The following is an 18,871-nucleotide window of genomic DNA, read 5'->3' as shown; positions in this document are numbered from 1 at the left end:
ACAAGAGACCAGGAGAGGGACCGCGATCACATACACAGAAACCTCTAAGATGGAGCCTAATCAAAAAACCCACTCAGGCTCTGAAAAAGACAAGTCTTCACTTGGATTTTGTGGAGTGCAAGGTGGGGGAGACAAGGGCTTAATAGTTTTCATTGTCAAGTCTCCCTCTTAAGGAAGACCTGTTGGCATCATCGCTCTCGGACAGGCCGCTACCACAGCTCATGAGAGGGCTGGCGTTGAGAGAGGAAGTTGGAAAGAGGATCTGGGATCACCTTCCACAGCAAAGAGCAATACAGCCGATAAATCCTTTAAGCAAACAAGAATGGAGGGCTGGAAATAACAACTGGCTAGAATAAGTGATTTTCTTAAAGGGAAACTTGTAAGCTATGGAAACCATACTTTTTCACTGGAGAAACAGAATAAAATAAAACAAAAATCATGCAGCATTCTTCTCCCTCTTCCCCATCACCAGTCCCTGCTAACACCGTGGTGTATGTCCTCTTTGATTTCTGCCTGTGTGTATCTGTGTGTGTCTACATATATCCACAATCATACATCTACATATGTACATATATCCACATTTTTGTGTTTTATATGCACACACGTTTGTTTTTATAAAAATGGAATCATACAGTACACGCTATCTATATTGGAGCAAGTTACTAAACCTCTTGGGGCCTTGGTTTACCTATTTGTGAAATGGAGCTAATAATACCTGCCTTATGGGGTTGCTAGAAGAATTAAGTGACATCACAGACTGGGGCACAGGAGATGTTCAACAATGGCAGCTACTGTTATCGCTTTAACTGACAAAGCATTTTTCTCTGCACGGTTCTGGGAACGTAAGCTGCTAGTTTTAAGCTAGCTGACAATTTAGCCACCAAAGCTTCCCAAATAATGGAAAAAAAAAAGTTGTACTATTTGGGAGGCAGAGGAACTGCAATGACTCTGCCCCCTCCTACCAATACCGTCACTCAGAAGCCCACCAGTGCTCCTATCTGAGGCTCAGCATCAAGACACACGGGGGAGTCTCTTCAGGGATAACCTGAAGGCTTCTTCTTAGAGCACATGCCTGGGCTGAGGTGTGCAGGGGGAGTCTGCAGGTGGGTGGGACCAGAGACACAGGCATAGGGAAGGGACCCATGTCTGTGTGTATGTATGGGTACAGGGGGCCCCCTGTCTGTGTGGGAGTAGGTGACTGACACTATTACATGGTGGGGGGCAGGAGGTGTGCTAAGGAAACTGTGTGAGTCTTAGGGAACACATGTCCCCTTTCTACCTTTTCCATCTACTCCCCTCACCATCCTCCTCCACCTCCCCTGGCTCTGTGTCTTGTCCTCTTCCCCCCTCTCACTCCCCCTACCTCTTTCTTCCTTTCAGAGCGTCACGGTCCTCCTCCACCCAACCCCCCAGTCTTTCACTCAAACAACAATAAACTACTAGATAGCAAACACAGTCCTCTCCTCTGAGATATGTGGCAGAATGGAAAAACCAAGAGAGTTGGTTTAGAAGCTCAAGAGGAAGCGGCAAGTCTAAGCAGAGGGACAGTCCCTTAATTTCTTAAGAGGTGGGAGAAAGGCACAGATAAAAACATTCCCTCGCCCGTTCATGCTCTGTCTCTCTGTCCCAAAAATAAATAAACGTTGAAAAAAAAAAATTAAAAAAAACAAAAAACAAAAAACAAAAAAAACACACCTACCCTGATAAGGTACTTAATGCCCTGCACTGCCCTGGAGAAGGTGACTGATTTTTACTTGATGGCTCTGAGTTACATCTTGGTTGTACACATGACTTGTTGGGATGAGAGCGAGCACAACACATTCAGATTAGGAGTCCTGCGGAATACCTTTAAGCTCCCAGGACAATTTGACTACCTTGACGAACCTTTTCAGTGACAGGATTGCAAAATGGGCTGGAAGAACCCAGCAAGAATTATGACCTGGGCTCAATTTGAACTGATGGCAAGTATCCTAAATCACCTTTTTTTTTTTTTTTTTTAATGTTTATTTATTTTTGAGAGAGAGAGCGTGCGCGCACGTGAGCAGGGGAGGGGCAGAGAGAGGTTAGGGGAGTACCGAGAATCCAAAGCGGGCTCTGCGCTGACATTAGCGAGCCTGACGCGGGCTTGAACTCACAAACCAGGAGATCATGACCTGGGCTGAAGTCAGACACTCAACCAACTGAGCCACCCAGGTGCCCCCTAAATCATCTGTTCTTAAGTGACAGGGCTGTGATCCCTCAATGGGTCCTTTCCTCCTGAAGCTCTTAATTTCTCTCAGGCGGTATTTTTTCCTATACGTGTACAGTGCTCCCTTATCAATGTCTGCTGACTTGAGCTGTCTGGAGACAATGTCTTTAGTAACATTACACCAGAGAAAGAAATTATTCAGAAGAAAAACAGATCCAAATCAGTTACAGACACACACTTTTTTGGTAATCCGTGGAGGACAGATAGTGACAATGTATCTGCAGAAACATTTTGTGAGTGCCTACCATGAGTCAGGTTTTCTACATCATGTCCTTTATTCTGCTGTATCATTTATCTTCATATATTATTTATGGAACAACTTCATTTTACAGATGAGGAGACAAAGGCTCCTTAGGCTGAGCGACTCGCCCAAGGTGACAGAGCGGACTCTAAGGCCGCGTGCCTTCCACTAAAATACATTTCCCCTGAACAGCGAAACTCCCGTCAAAGAAGTGCAGAGGGCTTTGAAGTCTGGCTTGTGCTCCCCAACCACAGGCAGAGCGACTCCTACAGAATGTGCCAGGGTACGGCCGAAACGTGAAGACCTTGGGTACCTCAAGTGTTCTTCTCACCAGTCCCCAGTCCATCTTGGGGGGAAGAAATCACACCACTACTTGGTGCTTTGGTTTCCCCAAAGTGAGAAATGGGAAGTATGATCTACTGCCTTGAACTTTTAAGAATGCCATCACATAGATGAGAACAGTTTGGAAACAAAAGGGCCATGTAATCGCATGGTCGAAAATCCACGTCATTTTCCAGTTACTATTTCTAGTTTAGTCACCAGCTGCATCACAAGTTACAGACCTAACATCCTCATCAGTTCCTAGAGAAGGAACAGCAGAGGACAGGGGGAGTAGCAGCCTTACCAGCAGTAGTCCAACAGGTGTGGAGGAAGGACGGGGATGTACACGTGCTGCCAGAACATGGGATAGAGCATCGCGGCAGACCCGTGGATGCAGGCAGTCAACTGCAACAGAAGCAAATCAAAGAATCAGAGCTAAAAAATCACAGTGAGGGGGCACCCGGGCGGCTCAGTCTTTTAAGTATCCGACTTCAGCTCGGGTCACGATCTTGTGGTTCTTGAGTTCAAACCCCGCATCGGGCTCTCTGCTATCAGCACGGATACTTTGTCCACCCCCCCTCTTCCCCTCCCCCACTCATTCTCTCTTCCTGTGTGCGTGTGTGTGTGTGTGTGTGTGTGTGTGTGTGTGTGTCTTTCTCAAACATTTAAAGAAAATCAAAGTAAGGAGATGCTGTCACTGGAGTTGAGCAATAAAATTAAATACATACTTTTCAACATATTTAAAATTGTAAGCTAATCCAATCACTCTAATTCAAATTTAGTGAGAGCTTGCTTTTCAAAAGAAATCTCCCCCCACCTGCCCCGATTATGAGGCTGATGCACAATGGACAGTAAAAGTTTTAGAAAATGGAGACAAGGGATAAAAGAAAATAAAAGTCTTCACCATCTGAAAATAATTTGACATTTTGGGGTATTACATACATTGGCACTTTTATTTCCTTTTCTAATAAAATTAGGATTACTGTAAATACAGTGCTCGTTTACCTTTTTTTAAGTTTATGTTTATTTGCTGGCATTTTCCCACGTCCTCAAATATTCTTAGGAAACATTATCTTCTAATGACACTCAGTGAATTTCCCAAACTACATTTAACTACTCTCCCACCATTATGTTATATAATCAGATCATGTCCATACTTTTTTTTTTTTTTAATTTATTTATTTGAGACAGAGAGCCTGAGCAGGGGAGGGGCAGAGAGAGAGAGAGGGAGAGAGAGAATCCCAAGCAGACTCCATGCTGTTAGCACAGAGCCTGATGCAGGGCTCAATCCCACGAACCAATGAGATCATGACCTGAGCTGAATCAAGAGTCAGACGCTTAACAGATTGAGCCACTCAGTCTGCCCCATGTCAATACTTTTTATGCACGGTTCCTAAATATAGGATTCAGAGACAAAGGTTATAAATATTTTAAGGCACTTAACTATAATATAATAAATGTAATAATATAATAAAGAATGGAGTCTCTTTGCACTCCACAGCCATGTACTAGAATGTTCTCTCCATACTTCACCAGCACTAAGAACGTAGTCAAGTTAGTAGCTTTGAAAGTGTATCTATCTGGATTTTCTTATTATTCCTCTGATCATGACTAAGGCTTAACCTCTTGTCACTGTTCTTGGTAATATTTCTTAGGTAAATGGTCTGTTCGCATTCTTAGTATTTTGAGCATTAGTATTTTGAAAAAGTAATTTACAAGCAAACACTGGATATACAAAGGATGCTAATCCTTTGTAACATTCCTGAAAATAATTTATCCTTCTGTAATTTCCTTTGCGCTTCTGGGGGAAGAGAAGGCTTAAATAATTACACAGACAAATCTTTTCTTTCGTGATGGTTTCTACTGCTGTTATACTAAGAAAGTCCTCCAAATTCTTCCCCAGTATTTAACTCTTTGATCCATCTGGAATTAATTTAGGTTTAAGGATGGAGGTGAGAATTTATTTTTTCCACATAGTTAATCAATTGCCCCAACACTGTTTATTGACTAATCCTTCCGCTCCGTCTTCTTTTGACATATTCCTTCTTTTTCTTAAGAGCTAGACACATCATCTGAGGATTTGAGAGAATTAAAAATTAGGGACAAAGATATAATGGAATAAAATTGCTACAAAATTCAATATAGAAGGAAAAAACCCAACACCTTTGGAGATATGGCTATGAAGCGACAAAAGCCAACAACACATGTTTCTTTCTGCCTTTCTTCTTTAATGTTTCTTTGGTTTCTGGGAAGCCTGTTCCCATGAGGACTTTGCTTCTTTTGGAAGCTGTTAACTGGCCTTTGCTGACAGAAGGACATTTACGTGGCGAAAGAGTGACGTGCCAAGGCCCAGTTAAAAGAATCCCAGAGGTTAGTGTAACATGAACAGCTTTAAATTGGATATTCTGCTGATGTTTCACAGTTGTGAAAGCTGTGTATTAAATCCAGGGCCGCTACTTTCTCCCCCGCCTCCTTTTCCCTCCAGACCCTGTTCTTTAAATCAGGTACATGTCATGAACAGGAGCTGATCCAGCAAGCTCTCAAGAGCTGTTCCCAGCGACTCCGCCAAGGCTTGTAGATTTAATCCATCCCTTCTCAACCCATTTCAGTAGGATTCCATATAAAGAAGGCTGTCACATTTTACATGACTAATCTCTTCAGGGTTAGAAGAGATGAAAAATCTTTGCTGGTGTCGTATGAATGGAAAATGAACCAACTTCACTCCAACTGCACCCTGAAGTCAGGCTGGAGGGCTACCCTGGCTTTGGGCCCCAGCTCTTCCTGCCCATACTTTAACCAGCTGCCAAAGTACTCATCCTAAAATGCAGGTCCGGTCATGTAACATCCTACTTGGAGTCTTTGGGGGCATGTCTGGAGCAGGCCTGTCTCCATCAACTTTCAGTCTACCTGTAGAGCAGCTCCATGGTCTTTACTGCCTTCTCCAACTTTATCCTTTGAATAAATCATTTCAGACTTAGGAGTAGCTATGTACTCCTTTCCTGGATCTGTGCCCCTAGCAAACTCCTCCTCTTCTGGGTCTCTGCGAAAGCACTACATTCCCCTCACGGCTCTCCTGGGTGTAAGCCCCCATTATTAATGGGACTAGACCTGTCTGCATATTTGTCCTCTCACTGTAAGGCCCAGAAAGACCATGTCTCTCTTCTTCCCCATGTTCTCTCAGTGGCACAGCACAGATGTAGGTGGAAGTTAATGCAATGTTTCTTCCATAAATAAAAAAACAATTCCAACTTAAAATATATTCACAATATAAAGATAGTGGCCTGGCTTTCAACTATCGGACCAACATTTCCATGAGTCTCACAGACTGGGGTATATGACTCAAATTCCAAAAAAATAATGGCAAGCCCAGACACACAAATATGCCACTTTTGGGAAATCGTGTCAATGGATTCATTCATCCATTCATTCAACAAATGTCTATTCTATAACTCTGCAACACATCAAATAAGTAAGTAAAAGCCCTTCAAAATCTATAAGGTGACATACAAACATAAGATGTCCTCATCACGCGAATTCACTTGTAATTCTCTTTGAAAAAGTCATTCAATAGAATGTTCCTGGTTGAGATAGAACTTGATTCCCTGCCTCTCTTTAGCTTAAGTTGGTTTGAGTCAAAATCCTATTTCAAGCAATAAAGTGGCAGAGATCTTAGCTCCAGACAATGTTCTTTTCATGTCTCCTTTTCCTTAAAAAAACAAAAAACAAAAACCCTAAAAGTTAAATGTCAAGATTTTAAAATTACCTATCTCTCATAAAAATCAAACTTTTAAGGTGTTTCATCATCATCTTCATTGGGAGTTTTCTAAAGGCCAAATCTCTGCAATTGAAGTAAAATGCATTTACCCATTTGATTACGAAAACAAACAAACAGGAAAACTGTTTGACTCTTTTCCAAAACACTAAGTGGCAAAACAATGTACATCGTTACTTAGGAATAGTGGTGAGGCAACCACAAGAAAAGTGCTGGGATTTATCAGAGCTTCATCAGAAATAACATTATATCCCATAAATTATCATCAGCCACTTAATTTAAAAACACCTCTAAGGCCAACTCCATTTTTAAAACTAAGGTTCCTAAAAGCCTATGCTCATTCCTTACAGAATACAAAATTTCAAAGTAATGGAAGTATACAATTTGGATTATAGGCAACAAAGGGGCATTGTGAATATTTAATTGAAGTGCAAGTTGAAGAAAATGATCCTATCAAAATCTCACTCAGTGGGAGAATAGAAAGATAGTATGTGTAAAATTTGCCCAAAGTCATTAGTCACAATGAATATTCATCAGAAGCCAATTATCAATCCCATTTAATGACACCCCAAAAGATTTTGCCCTGAAGCAGCTGAATAGTCTAAGACTCCAGACAAAACTAGACAAATTATACAGCCAACAGCCAGTCTAGCCAGGACACAGATTGTAAAGTAAACCACTGGTGGGTTTCTAGACGCACTTTTAGTAAATTCTGTCCTCAATTAAAGGTGCACAAGGTCAGTTCTATCTTGGAGCTTTCTGTATGGCTCCATTAGTTTTCTCTGAGGCAAAGGGAGAGAAAGAAAGAAGGCAATAGGGATAGGACATGGAGAGTGATCAATGATAGAGCTGGAAAAATCAGAGAGAGAGAGAGAGAGAGAGAGAGAGAGAGAGAGAGAGAGAGTGTGTGTAAAGATTCCTAATGGCAGCTCGGCAGTTCAACATGAAACAAAAGTAAGACTCTCTCCATGGAAAGAAAAAAAAAAAAAAAAGGAATCCCAACAATGTTATGTGCCAGGTACCATGTTGGGGATTTTAGGATATTGCAAAGTATTGTTTAAGAAGTGTGCAAGTTTACATACATATACAGTCATCACCACATTTCAGATACGGAAACAGCCTCAAAGGTGAAATAACTTGCCCAAAGCCACACGGCTCATAAGTGACAGAACTGGGACTCACATCCAGGTCTGTCAGGCTGTAATAGCCGCTGTGTTTCCACAACATGTAAGTTAACTAAAAAAATTTCTGAGTGTCTACCCTGTGTCTACACATCATACGGAGGATTCTGAATTAGGCAAGATACTGTTCCTATCAGTATGGCCACGTTATGTAGAAATACATTTGCCGTGCTGTTAGATGACCAAATCATCTGGTAAAGTGCCAATTAACAGAAAATAATCATTTTTAAAACAAACACAGATGTGATAATTTCCTGGGGATTAGTGATACTTAACTAAAGTGTTATACGGTCTTCAATCCACTGGAAATTCTAGACAGTGGCATAATGATTGTTGGTCAAATGGAAAGGCTTATACCCCAATCTGGCACACCTATTTGAAAGCCCGGCTTTCTGTCATGTTCCCTTTCATATACTTCCATGGAGCTTCCATTAACTCTTTTTGATCTGAGCAAGCTGCTTCCTCTCCTGGGTCTCAATTTCACCTACATGGAAAACGAGAAGTTGGACTCTGTAATCTCTGTGCCCTCTTCCAGCTCTGACAATTTCTGATCTAGAGGAACTGCCATCCTTTGACGTGAAGAATGTGCCCCCTTTGCCCCAGCTCACCTTCCTCAGCTATACTGACTAAGCTATGACTAAGTAAAACAGGGTCTGTCTCAAAGCTAGTCTTGCTTTTTCGTGTCTACGGTTATAGGGGTCCACCTGGAATTCATGTGCTACCTCAGAACCACTGCAGCCTTATCACCTGACTGTGGAGGGCACAGCCTTCCTCTGTGCTTGACCTCCAACACTCTGGATATCTCAGAGGTAGATGATCTTAGGAGACCAGGGGCGTGAAACCAAAGATGTGAGTTCCTCAAGGGCAGAGACCACATTGGATTTCCCTTCCTCTTCTCTTACTATGCTGGACACAGAGCAGGTGCTGAGCAAATGCTGGGGAATGTTAGGATGCCTTCAGCTTCACATCATGAGGAACGGCAGTCAAAATTACCACCATTTAACAAATTGTAATTGTAATTGCTTAAGAGATCACAATTGAAGGTGCACATCTCTAAAAGGTATTGAGATTCTGAGTTCCAAAGGCTGACAGACAATCAGATGGGCACAGTCACTCTTCACAGCCTAGAACTCAGGAAAGATCAAACTGACAACTGCTTCATCACGGGGTTAGTCAGAGGCAGCATCTGGATCTCCCCTCTGAAGCCAAACACCAGGAAATTGATTACAAACGAACAAACACAGAGTACAGAAAGAATACCAGATTTCTAACTTTAAAGATAGGTCATTTTTAAGTCGACTCATTTCAACCAAGAACTTTCCAAAGCAGGACAGTTGCAGAAAATGTTGTATGCCTTGTAGAAGTTGTCAGCTCTCTCAGTTTGAGAACTAGATTCTTCTGTGTAATTATAAACCACCTTTGTAGTCATCAGGAAATAAACGGTGCCGTGAATCAAATAGTGTTGTGGATTTCGTTTGTTTTTGATTTTTACTTATTCTCAAATAGAAAACCCACAATGAAATCAACAAAAAGGTTTTTTGCAGGGACTATGAAAGTTAATCTACTCAACCCTTCCAAGGGTATAAGAAAAACCTTTCATTACAAACGGTTCAGCTATGATCACATTGTGTTTACTATATTTAGTGAGGGAAGAGTTGGCTTTTAAGAAACTATCAAAGATGCTTTAACATAAAGACAACTTATAAGGCCTCAGAAATCAAAGACCTTCAGCTGGTCTAGACAGATGCCAGACATGTGCGTGGAAAGAGGGAAAAGAGCAAAGAAAGTCCTGCTTTTCTTAGAAGCCAAAATGTAATGCTTCTTTATTTTATTTTTTTGCAGGGGGTGGAGACAATCTTTCTTCCAGTAGTTTCTCTTTTAGTTGGATGGAACTCATTCTACCTCGTTTCTCCACTATCCTCTGGGGAAAGGAAAAAAAAAAATCCAACCCACCAACATGGAATCAAGCAGAGTGCGTTCCTCTGAGAGCAGGAGCAGCCAGTCAAGAGGAAGCTTTCTCAGGCAATGCCCTGCTTAACTACTTCTGGCTCCCCCCCCCCCTTTTTTTTTTAAGCTATCTACTAGGTAAAGTAATTAGAGTAAGTTATTAGCCAGGACGATAAACTTTTGTGTCAAGATGTGACACTTCAAAATAGCAAAGCAGCTGAAACTGCCAGAGTAAAGCTCTAGCTTCCAAAGCAGGGGCAGAAGCTATGGTATGGTAAACTATTACGCCAATAGGCCCCTAGCACCAAGAGTGAGGAAAGTGAAAGAGAAAAAGGCAAAGTTACATGGGGATTGATAATTCATTTAAACACAGGGACAGCAAGGCGCTGTCTTCCATTCTGTGCCTGATGGACATGAGTAACTACGGAGTCAGGCCACGGCCTGAAGATTCCTCCAACCACGCAACCATTGCCAATGGATCCAAGCTGGCACTCAAAAAGAAATGTGCCGCCTCAATTCTTGGGTAAGTGGGTATTAACAGTTCTTTGAAAATATTCCTAAGCTCTTCATTTATGTTTAGCCAATTTACACTAACGCTCTAATAAAGGATCACATTTTTTAAAAAAGAATGATGGTGTAACTGAACATGGAATCATGAGTACCCATCTCTCAGGTAGCCATACGTGAAGAAACTGAGGAAACCTCAGGTGGTGGGAGTTACTAGATATGAAGGCATGAGGGGGTGGGGAGAATCGCCCCTGTAGCATTTTTTTCAGGCAAATCCAACCTTAGAAAGTACCAGTCAACTCAGATAGATTGAAGCGATGCTCTAGCCACCACGACCACTTCCTCTGTATTCACTACCGCCAAGCACTGTACTAAGTGTTTCTATATACTCATCTCATCTTCATAATACCACTGTAAGGTGGGTAGCCGCAGTGTCCCCACTTTACAGATGAGGAAACTAAGGTGACTACATACTTAAGGAGCTTGTGCAAGGTCACAGAGCTAGTGCCAGAGCTAGGATATGAACTTAGGGAGTCTAGCTCTGGAGCCTGTGCTCTTAGCTCACAGGAAACTGCCTCTGTGCTAGGATCTGTATTAATCTGACAATTACTGAGAATCCACTATGTGTACAAGCCATGCCCTCAAGCAATTCAAAATAGAGAGAGAAAGATCAAAATGCCAACAATCAACTTCAACACAAAGGCATTACGAAAGAGGTGCTATGATAGAGGTTCAAGTGTGTTAGCCTATGAAGAAGGAATCATTAATTCTGCCTGGGGCAAGAATCAGGTCTACTTCAGAGAGAGAGAGACAGAGAGACAGAGAGACAGAGAGAGACAGAGAAATCAGAGCCTGGTAGGATGCAGACAGGAAGCTGCTAGACCTCTCCCTGGGAGCCTGGTCATGTGGTAACACTGGGTCAAGTAAATACAGCAACTTTTTAGGCCACTCAATCTCTATGTAGTCATGCCTGTGGAGACTTGAACAAGAAATGACAATTTAGTCAATGACTAAGTGACTAATGAGAAGTGGGTAGATATGGAAAACCTCATGAGTTGCCATGACTATCCTCTGTTGCCTAGATTCATTCAACATCTACTATTACCGTTTATACAAATTAAATCCTCACAACACTTCCAGGATCTCTACAGCCTTCTTTACTTCTAAAAGTCAAATCAGAGTTGGCTGCGCTTTGGAGCCCACTTACTTCTGCTGACTGGGCGGTATGTAGCCAGCACTGGGCAGCGTGCTTTCATATCTACGACCACTGAATTCTTTCAACAACCCTAACGTGGGTGTTACTACTGCCCCCATTTTTATTTTATCTCTTTAAAGTTTATTTGAGAGAGACAGAGAGAGCTCAGGGTGGGGGCAAGGGCAGAGACAGGGAGAGAGGGAGAATGCTCTGTCCGTGTGGTCAGTGCACAAAGCCTGATGTGGGGCTCAAACCCACAAACCATGAGATCATGACCTGAGCCGAGATCAAGAGTTAAACACTCAACTGAATAAGCCACCCAGGCGCCCCAATACTATCCGCATTTTTAATAGGAAAGGACAGAAAGATTCAGAAAAATCAAGTAAGTGGCCCAAGACCAGATGGGTAGGCAGGATTAAGTACACAGGTAGGAACTGAACATCACCATCCTGATTTGAAGTCTGGTACTCTCTCATCCAGCCCTGCTGTCCTTTTTCTTGGGAAAAGATCACCAGCACGCTGGCTGAATCATCTAGCTGGCAGACTACATAGCTATCAAGATAGCAAAAGAGAAAAAATGTGAGTTTTCATAAGATCTGTAGCAACCCAACAGCACAGCCTAATCTCGCATCGCATCAGGCTCTAGCTCAAAGTGACCACACTTTCAGCCTACAGACACCGCAGGAAATCAGGACTCCTTGTTCTTGCTGACTTAGCACCTGGTAGGTGCTCAAATTTCTTTAACAACATCAATATGACATCTGCCAACATGGGTGCCATTTAGGGCTTTTCAAGCATATTAAGATACCAATGACTTGAATACATTACCCATTAGTGCTTTGGGGTAGAGATTTGGTTCCGAAGAGGCATAATAAAAAATAAGCTATAATCAGTCCTATAACCTAAAGAATATACTATTTCACAAATTGACCACACCACTAAAATAACAAATAAAATTCTCTGCTGTGCTCTCAATGCAATGGCTGGAAAGAAACATCACCTCTCTCTAGGTCTCCTTTATACACACGCACCCCAAATTACAACTGCGGAATGAATGCATCAGCAACCAACATTACTGACAGCTTAAATAGGTTATACTTAGCTGTGTCCTATCCTAGACTCACTAGTGCCAAAATCAAAGCTCTCCTAAAGAGAAACATGGAAACAAAGAATTTTTTAGTGCTAGTCTATACTCACATCTTCTAAACAAACTTAATCGGCCTCCATTATGCAGTCTCAAAATGAAAATTAGTCTAATGAGGCAAAATAACAGTATTCAAAGAAAAAATATTGGTTTTGTCTTAGAGAACAGTCTATTCACTGTTTCCGAATCTGGCTGTGTATCAATCATTTAAGGAACGTTAAAAAAAAAAATAGACTTTTGTGATTTCATGCTAGACCTTACGAACCAGAATGTCTGGAGATGGTGGCCAAAAAACTGAATTTTTAGATGAGTACTCTGGGCCATTTTAACACAAATAACCCACGGATGAGCATTTGGGAATCACTAGCAATCTGAATCCTGTATCTTGTCTAAAGCAGGTGCTTGATGCTTACCAAAGCAATGGGAGCAGAAGCAGGAGAGGTACAGCAAAAACTAGTCAGGGATACCAGGGTTGGTTGAATCACAGCAATTTTTTTTTTTAAATATTTTCTTATTTTTGAAAAAGAGAGCGTGAGCCAGGGAGGGGCAGAGAGAGAGGGAGACACAGAATCCAGCAGGCTCCAGGCTCTGAGCTGTCAGCACAGAGCCTGAAGCAGGGCTTGAACTCAAGAGCCGTGAGATCATGACCTGAAGCCAAGTCAGACGCCTAACCGACTGAGCCACCCCGGCGCCCCAGAATCACAGCAATTTTTCAAGTCTCACAAATTAAACGGTTGATTCTATATTACGTAGCCGCTGTAACATCTCCAGGTTCTTCTTTCTAGTTACAGCTCAACATGAACAGGAGAAAACCAATGCACACGTAATTAAATGAAGAACACAGTTCAAAAAGCAGGTAATTGTATTTACGTTTCAAAACCAGAGAAAAACCCACATAAAGAAAACATACCAATCTTTTCTCTCCTACTTCCTGCCAGTGGAAGTTCCTTTCATTTCTTTCTAAGTTTTTAATATTCTCTGAGCCACAATAAAATTTTATGTGATGAAGATTAGAGAGGCTACGCTGTTTGAGAGTTTGGCTGCAGAGTCTGTATTTCACGCCACTTCATTACATTTTGTTAAGGATTTCCCTCTTCACCAAGAGGATTAGTTTTCTTCTCACTTCTTTGAATACTCTTCTTAGGTTGTGAGTGTGAACTAGGTTAATCTCTCTTTTTTTAACATATAAAAGATGAACAAACAAAATGTTCGATTTTATTTTATTTTTTAAATAGAACACTAAATTTAGTCTTAGAATTCTCTGTTTGGTAAGTTTCCAGTTACAAGGTCTTGGCTTCCCTTGAGCACAGTTTGAAACAAAATAATGCAGTTTGTTCCTACGGCTGGAACATGCAGAGTGGAGTGTGCAGGCAGAGAGGGCCTGGCTCCGGTCCAGTATTTCCAACCTTCTTAAACTGCCACTCTCCTCTCTGCTTCAAGAGCTGCAGATAAGCAAACAGGATTAGTTATTTCTAGGCCAGGAGAGCTAGGAAAGCTTTACACACATCATTCGGGTACCCGTCCCATGCATAGTCAGGAACAGGTAGAGTTCATCAGGAAAGGAGCGAAAATGAAGCCAGGTCTGAAAAAACAGCCTCGTGCACAAACTGGCCCTCTTAGGTGACGAGACCAGGCGGCACCAAGGTAAATGGATGCTGTTAGCGGGGAGTGCGTAGGAGGGGACTGGGGCAAGGTTGGGAAGGTACCCGTCTCTGCACACCTACGACACTCAGTATCACTCACCCACGTCCTCCACCACTACACTTAGGAAGAAACTGACAGGGAGAAGACATTTGGCAGTTTTTCTCCCCTAAATGAGGTACTATCAGAAAAGTAACCATTCTTTTCATAGTTGTGAGTACTACACAAATAATTAGATGTGGAGGCTCAATTAATTAGGTGATGGTCTTGTCACTCAACTGTGCTTCCTTCCTCAGAAATTGTTTTAAAAAACGTCTGCTGAGGGGCGCCTGGGTGGCTCAGTCGGTTAAGCGCCTGACTTCAGCTCAGGTCATGATCTCACGTTTCGTGAGTTCCAGCCCCGCACTGGGCTCTGTGCTGATAGCTTAGAGCCTGGAGCCTGCTTTGGATTCTGTGTCTCCCTCCCTCTCTGACCTTCCCCTGCTCACGTTCTCTCTCTCTCTCTCTCTCTCTCTCTCTCCCAAAAATAAATAAACATTAAAAACAAGTCCGCTGAATAAAACAAACAAATTAATTAATTAAAACAAATAAAATACTTTCCTTTAGAAAGTAAATATGCCTTTGTCATCATTTACTGGATATTCTCGGTTTACAAAACTTCTTGCACTACCCCTAAATTATAGAAGGAGCGATTAGGGCCAAGATGCCCAGGGGCTGACAGGAACTGCAGTAATAGAGGCCTGAAGCCACAGTGAATTGGGGAAGATACCGCCCAGGGACCCACCAAGGCCGCGCTCATGGCTGGGGTGAGGCTAGGGGACGGGTGAATGTAACAACCACAGACACAGTGGGTTCAATCTGAGCAGTGCTCATGGGCGAGTGCGTCAGTTAGAAATTCACGTATCGCCCTTCTTTTTCCCTGGTGCTGGGTGGGGCCGGGCATATAGCAAGTGCTTACAAAATCTGAAATAAAATGTTCTGAATGTGCATTCAAAGGTGATGGGTTTCCATCCCATCTCTGCTGGCAGAGACAAGCATCTTAGACAAGACACTGCAACCTTCCCAGGGCCAGATACTCTCATCTGCAAAGGGAGAAGAGAACCAACCAACTAGCTCCTAGGGTTGCTGCAAAAACTAATGAACACACACACACAGGATTAGCACAATGCCCGGCACATCGTAGGTGGTTGAAAAAGGTTAACTTAGAAGAATTTTAACAGGGTGTGAGGGAGAACTGGGGACCTCCCTTATAAAACACAGGGGTATGAATCTGAATGAGGGCGTTCTACACACTTAGTCCACTGATGCGGTCAACACACCTCTTTGGCAGTCTTGGAACGATTTACAAGCTACACAAGAAGTTCCTCTAATTACTATACAATCAGGGACTTATTTTTTACCCAAACCAGTATTAACCAGCTCCATCAGCCACCTTATCCTTCAGACTGGGCTCAGACTATTTCTTTGGCTCTCTAGGAGAATTCTCAAATTCCCTCAGTGGGAGGATATTTTAACAATGTGCCTCTGGCTCCTTTGACAGTTCCCACGGCTAGGGTTCTGATAATAGTTTGAGGTGACACCCAATAAACATACCTGATCCCCAAGGCAAGCGCTGTGAAGGGACTATGAGTCATTTGTATGTGTCATCCTCCTGGCTGTTTCTCCCTTTCCTGAAGCCACACAGCATCCTAAGGCCCTAAGGTCCTAGGACCTAACCTTGGTCAGTTTACTTCATCTCTCTGAGGGGATGAACCATTCTGTGAAATGGGGATAATACTGATCTTCCAGGACTCTTCTTGGAATTACAGGACACCATGTCCATAAAGGTCTTGTCTTAGACCGACCTGCTATCCATAAGACTTACAAAAAGTAATAAAAAAAAAAGCACCAGGAGTTAAATTCAGATATAAAAATCTGGAAGAAAAATGGGGCCTTTGTGCCAGAAGAGATCACACTGAAGTATTTACATTAGAGAACAAGATTTAGGTAAGCCTTCCCTATTTATCATTTATAAAGGAAAACAATCAATATGCATTAACTGAGCAAAGAGAACAAAAACTCACATTTTTCTTATATAGAGTATCACATTATTGACCAAGAAAAGCCCGAAATGAGTATTACTTGACTCTGAACTAAATATTGCTGGGTTCATCTCTATTGACACAGTCGTCTATATAGAAAATGGCACTCTGGAGTGTTCGACATTTTTCATCTTTCAGATGCTTGATGGTCCTGAGGAGGATCAAGCCTACATCTTATCAAACAAAATTGAGAAAAATGTGGTTTGCCAAGGTAATGATAGGCCACATCTTGGTTTATCAAGAGAGGGCCATCAGAAACCTCAGGCAAGAGGGGCACCTGGGTGGCTCAGTTGGTTAAGCATCCCACTTGGACTCAGGTCATGATCTCATGGTCTGTGAGTTCGAGCCCCGTGTTGGACTCTGTGCTGACAGCTCAGAGCCTGGAGCCTGCTTCAGATTCTGTGTCTCCCTCTCTCTACCCCTCTCCTGCTCATGCTCTGTGTCTCTCTCAAAAACAAATAAACATTAAAAAAAAAAAAAAAGAAGAAGAAACCTCAGGCTATTAAAACAACCTTTGCATTCCCCGTGTCATTGAAAAGACAATGAAAAGTCACTACTAAGGAAATAAAAGGCAACAGTTAGAAAACTTTAGGGGCACCTGGCTGGCTCAGCTGGAACAGCAGGCAACTCTTGGTCTCAGGGTCATGAGTTCAAGCCCTACGTTGGGCACAGAGATTACTTAAGTAAATAAAACTTAAAAAAATAAAACACTTTAAATTCTTAAGTTGGAGAAGTACAAAGGCTTGGATAAAATTGATGTCTGCTCACCTACTGTATCCCTGGAGAAATTACACATCGGGATGCTGTTGACCACATGTGAGATATAAGAAGAACCACCCCCTTCTTCCTAAAGAGGTTTCTACTATGAATCATTAAAATTCAGAAGTTATTTAAAAATCAACTGTTTTTAAACAAAAAGTTTAAGTCAAAGTGATACATGTATATAGCCTTAAAACAAAACTACAAAAAGCTCAAAAAAAAGTCCTTAACCTTAATTCCTAGTATTCACATTCAACACAGTATTTATCTATTTCTAAATAACGATTTCCTAATTTTAAACAGTATTTTACTTCGCATTATAGATGTTATTAACTTCTTATAAATATATATATTTATACGTATAATATATATATTTATACACACACACACACACACACACACTATAGGCCAGACTCCATTCTAAGGACTCTGTAAGCACTAATTCATTTGAATTTTACTTGATATGAGGTCATCGGTGCCCTGAACAAAGTGGTTTCAGTGGAAAGGATGAGGCTAAATCCTAACAGCAGACTGGGGAGAGGGGAGGGGGAGAATTAGACACTTAATAGAAGTAACTCTCAAGGAATTTTGTTCTAAAAGGGAGAATAAAAATGGGATAAAGGGGATGTGGAAGTTTTGTTTTGAAGTTTGGGAGCTATTCCACCATATCAGCAAGCTCCTAAGAATAGCCAATAGAGAAGCAAACAGACACATCAGAGAGGAGCTCAATGTCAGAGGAATTCTCTTAAGGTAGTAAAAGGAACCTGTAGCATCACCTTCCGAATAAGGCATTCTTTGACCATCGACCTAAAAATGCAATGCCTTACCCTTCCCATTCAGTCTCCTTCTTCATTTTGTTATACTCCTTAGTATTAATCATTAGCTACCGTACTATATATTTAACTTAGTTTACTGAAGGTCTACCTACTAGAACGTAAGCTTCGTGAGGACAGGGATTTTTGTCTGTTGTATCCCCACTGCCTTAAAATGGGGCCATGAAAAATACCAGTTGAATGAAGTCAGGTGGATCAGCAGAGTTGAGGGTTGGCCCTCAAGAGAACTGATGGTGTATCCACAACCGAGAAGGCAGAGTGGAGGAACAGGGACCTCAGGAGGTTGATGAGGTATGGTAGCGGCTTCCATTAGACACACACGGAATTTCAGGTGAGAAATCATTTTTCCCCGAGAAGCACCAGATACTGCTGCACCATCTTCTGGGTTCTAGAACTGCCCCTGCCAAATCTCATGCAATTTTAATTCTTAACCTTTGCATAAGAACTGCTTTGTCTCTATCTCTGTGTTGTAACATTTCACTATGAAGGGGCTTGGTATCTTCTTTTTCAACTTTTCAAAAATTCTGAAATATATATACATATAAAATTATGTATATCATATAATCAACGTAAAAAAAATTTTTTTTAAGTTTATTCGCTTTTGAGAGACAGAGTGAGAGTGGGGGAGAGGCAGAGAGAGGGAGACACAGAAACCAAAGCAGGCTCCAGACTCCCAGCTGTCAGCACAGAGCTCAACGCAGGGCTCAAACCCATGAACTGTGAGATCATGACCTGAGCCAAAGTTGGACGCTTAATCGACTGAGCCACTCAGGTGCTCCCATATAATCAACTTTAAAAAAAAAAACAAACTTAAGAATCTGAAATCCAGCACCCTGGCTTCATGGTTGGCAAACTACAGCCTGAAGGCCAAGTCTGTCCTGCCTATTTTTGTAAATAAAGTCTTGCTGGAACACAGGCTCTCCCACTAGTTTACGGATTGTAAACTATAAGGTTGTAGTCCAGTAATTACAAGACGGTTTGGATTACAAAGCCATATTTAC

At 41.9% G+C, this 18,871-nt stretch overlaps 1 protein-coding gene across 20 annotated transcripts in view; it reads right to left on the bottom strand.

Annotated features, from left to right (window-relative positions):
- DENND1A (DENN domain containing 1A) overlaps positions 1–18,871 on the bottom strand; it is a 508,124-nt gene that overhangs the window by 217,261 nt on the left and 271,992 nt on the right. For all 20 annotated transcript variants that reach the window (XR_008290952.1, XM_027035064.1, XM_053204646.1 and 17 more), the window contains one exon: positions 3,115–3,215. Coding sequence is in view for 19 of the 20 variants with exons in the window: in XM_027035064.1 (XP_026890865.1) it covers positions 3,115–3,215 (101 nt within the window). In the remaining variant the exon portion in view is untranslated. The remainder of the gene's footprint in view (positions 1–3,114; positions 3,216–18,871) is intronic.

The sequence above is a fragment of the Acinonyx jubatus genome, chromosome D4, assembly GCF_027475565.1.
Source record: "Acinonyx jubatus isolate Ajub_Pintada_27869175 chromosome D4, VMU_Ajub_asm_v1.0, whole genome shotgun sequence".
NCBI lineage: Eukaryota > Metazoa > Chordata > Mammalia > Carnivora > Felidae > Acinonyx > Acinonyx jubatus.
Note: the sequence above shows the minus strand (reverse complement) of the source record. Positions and strands in the feature narration are given on the sequence as shown.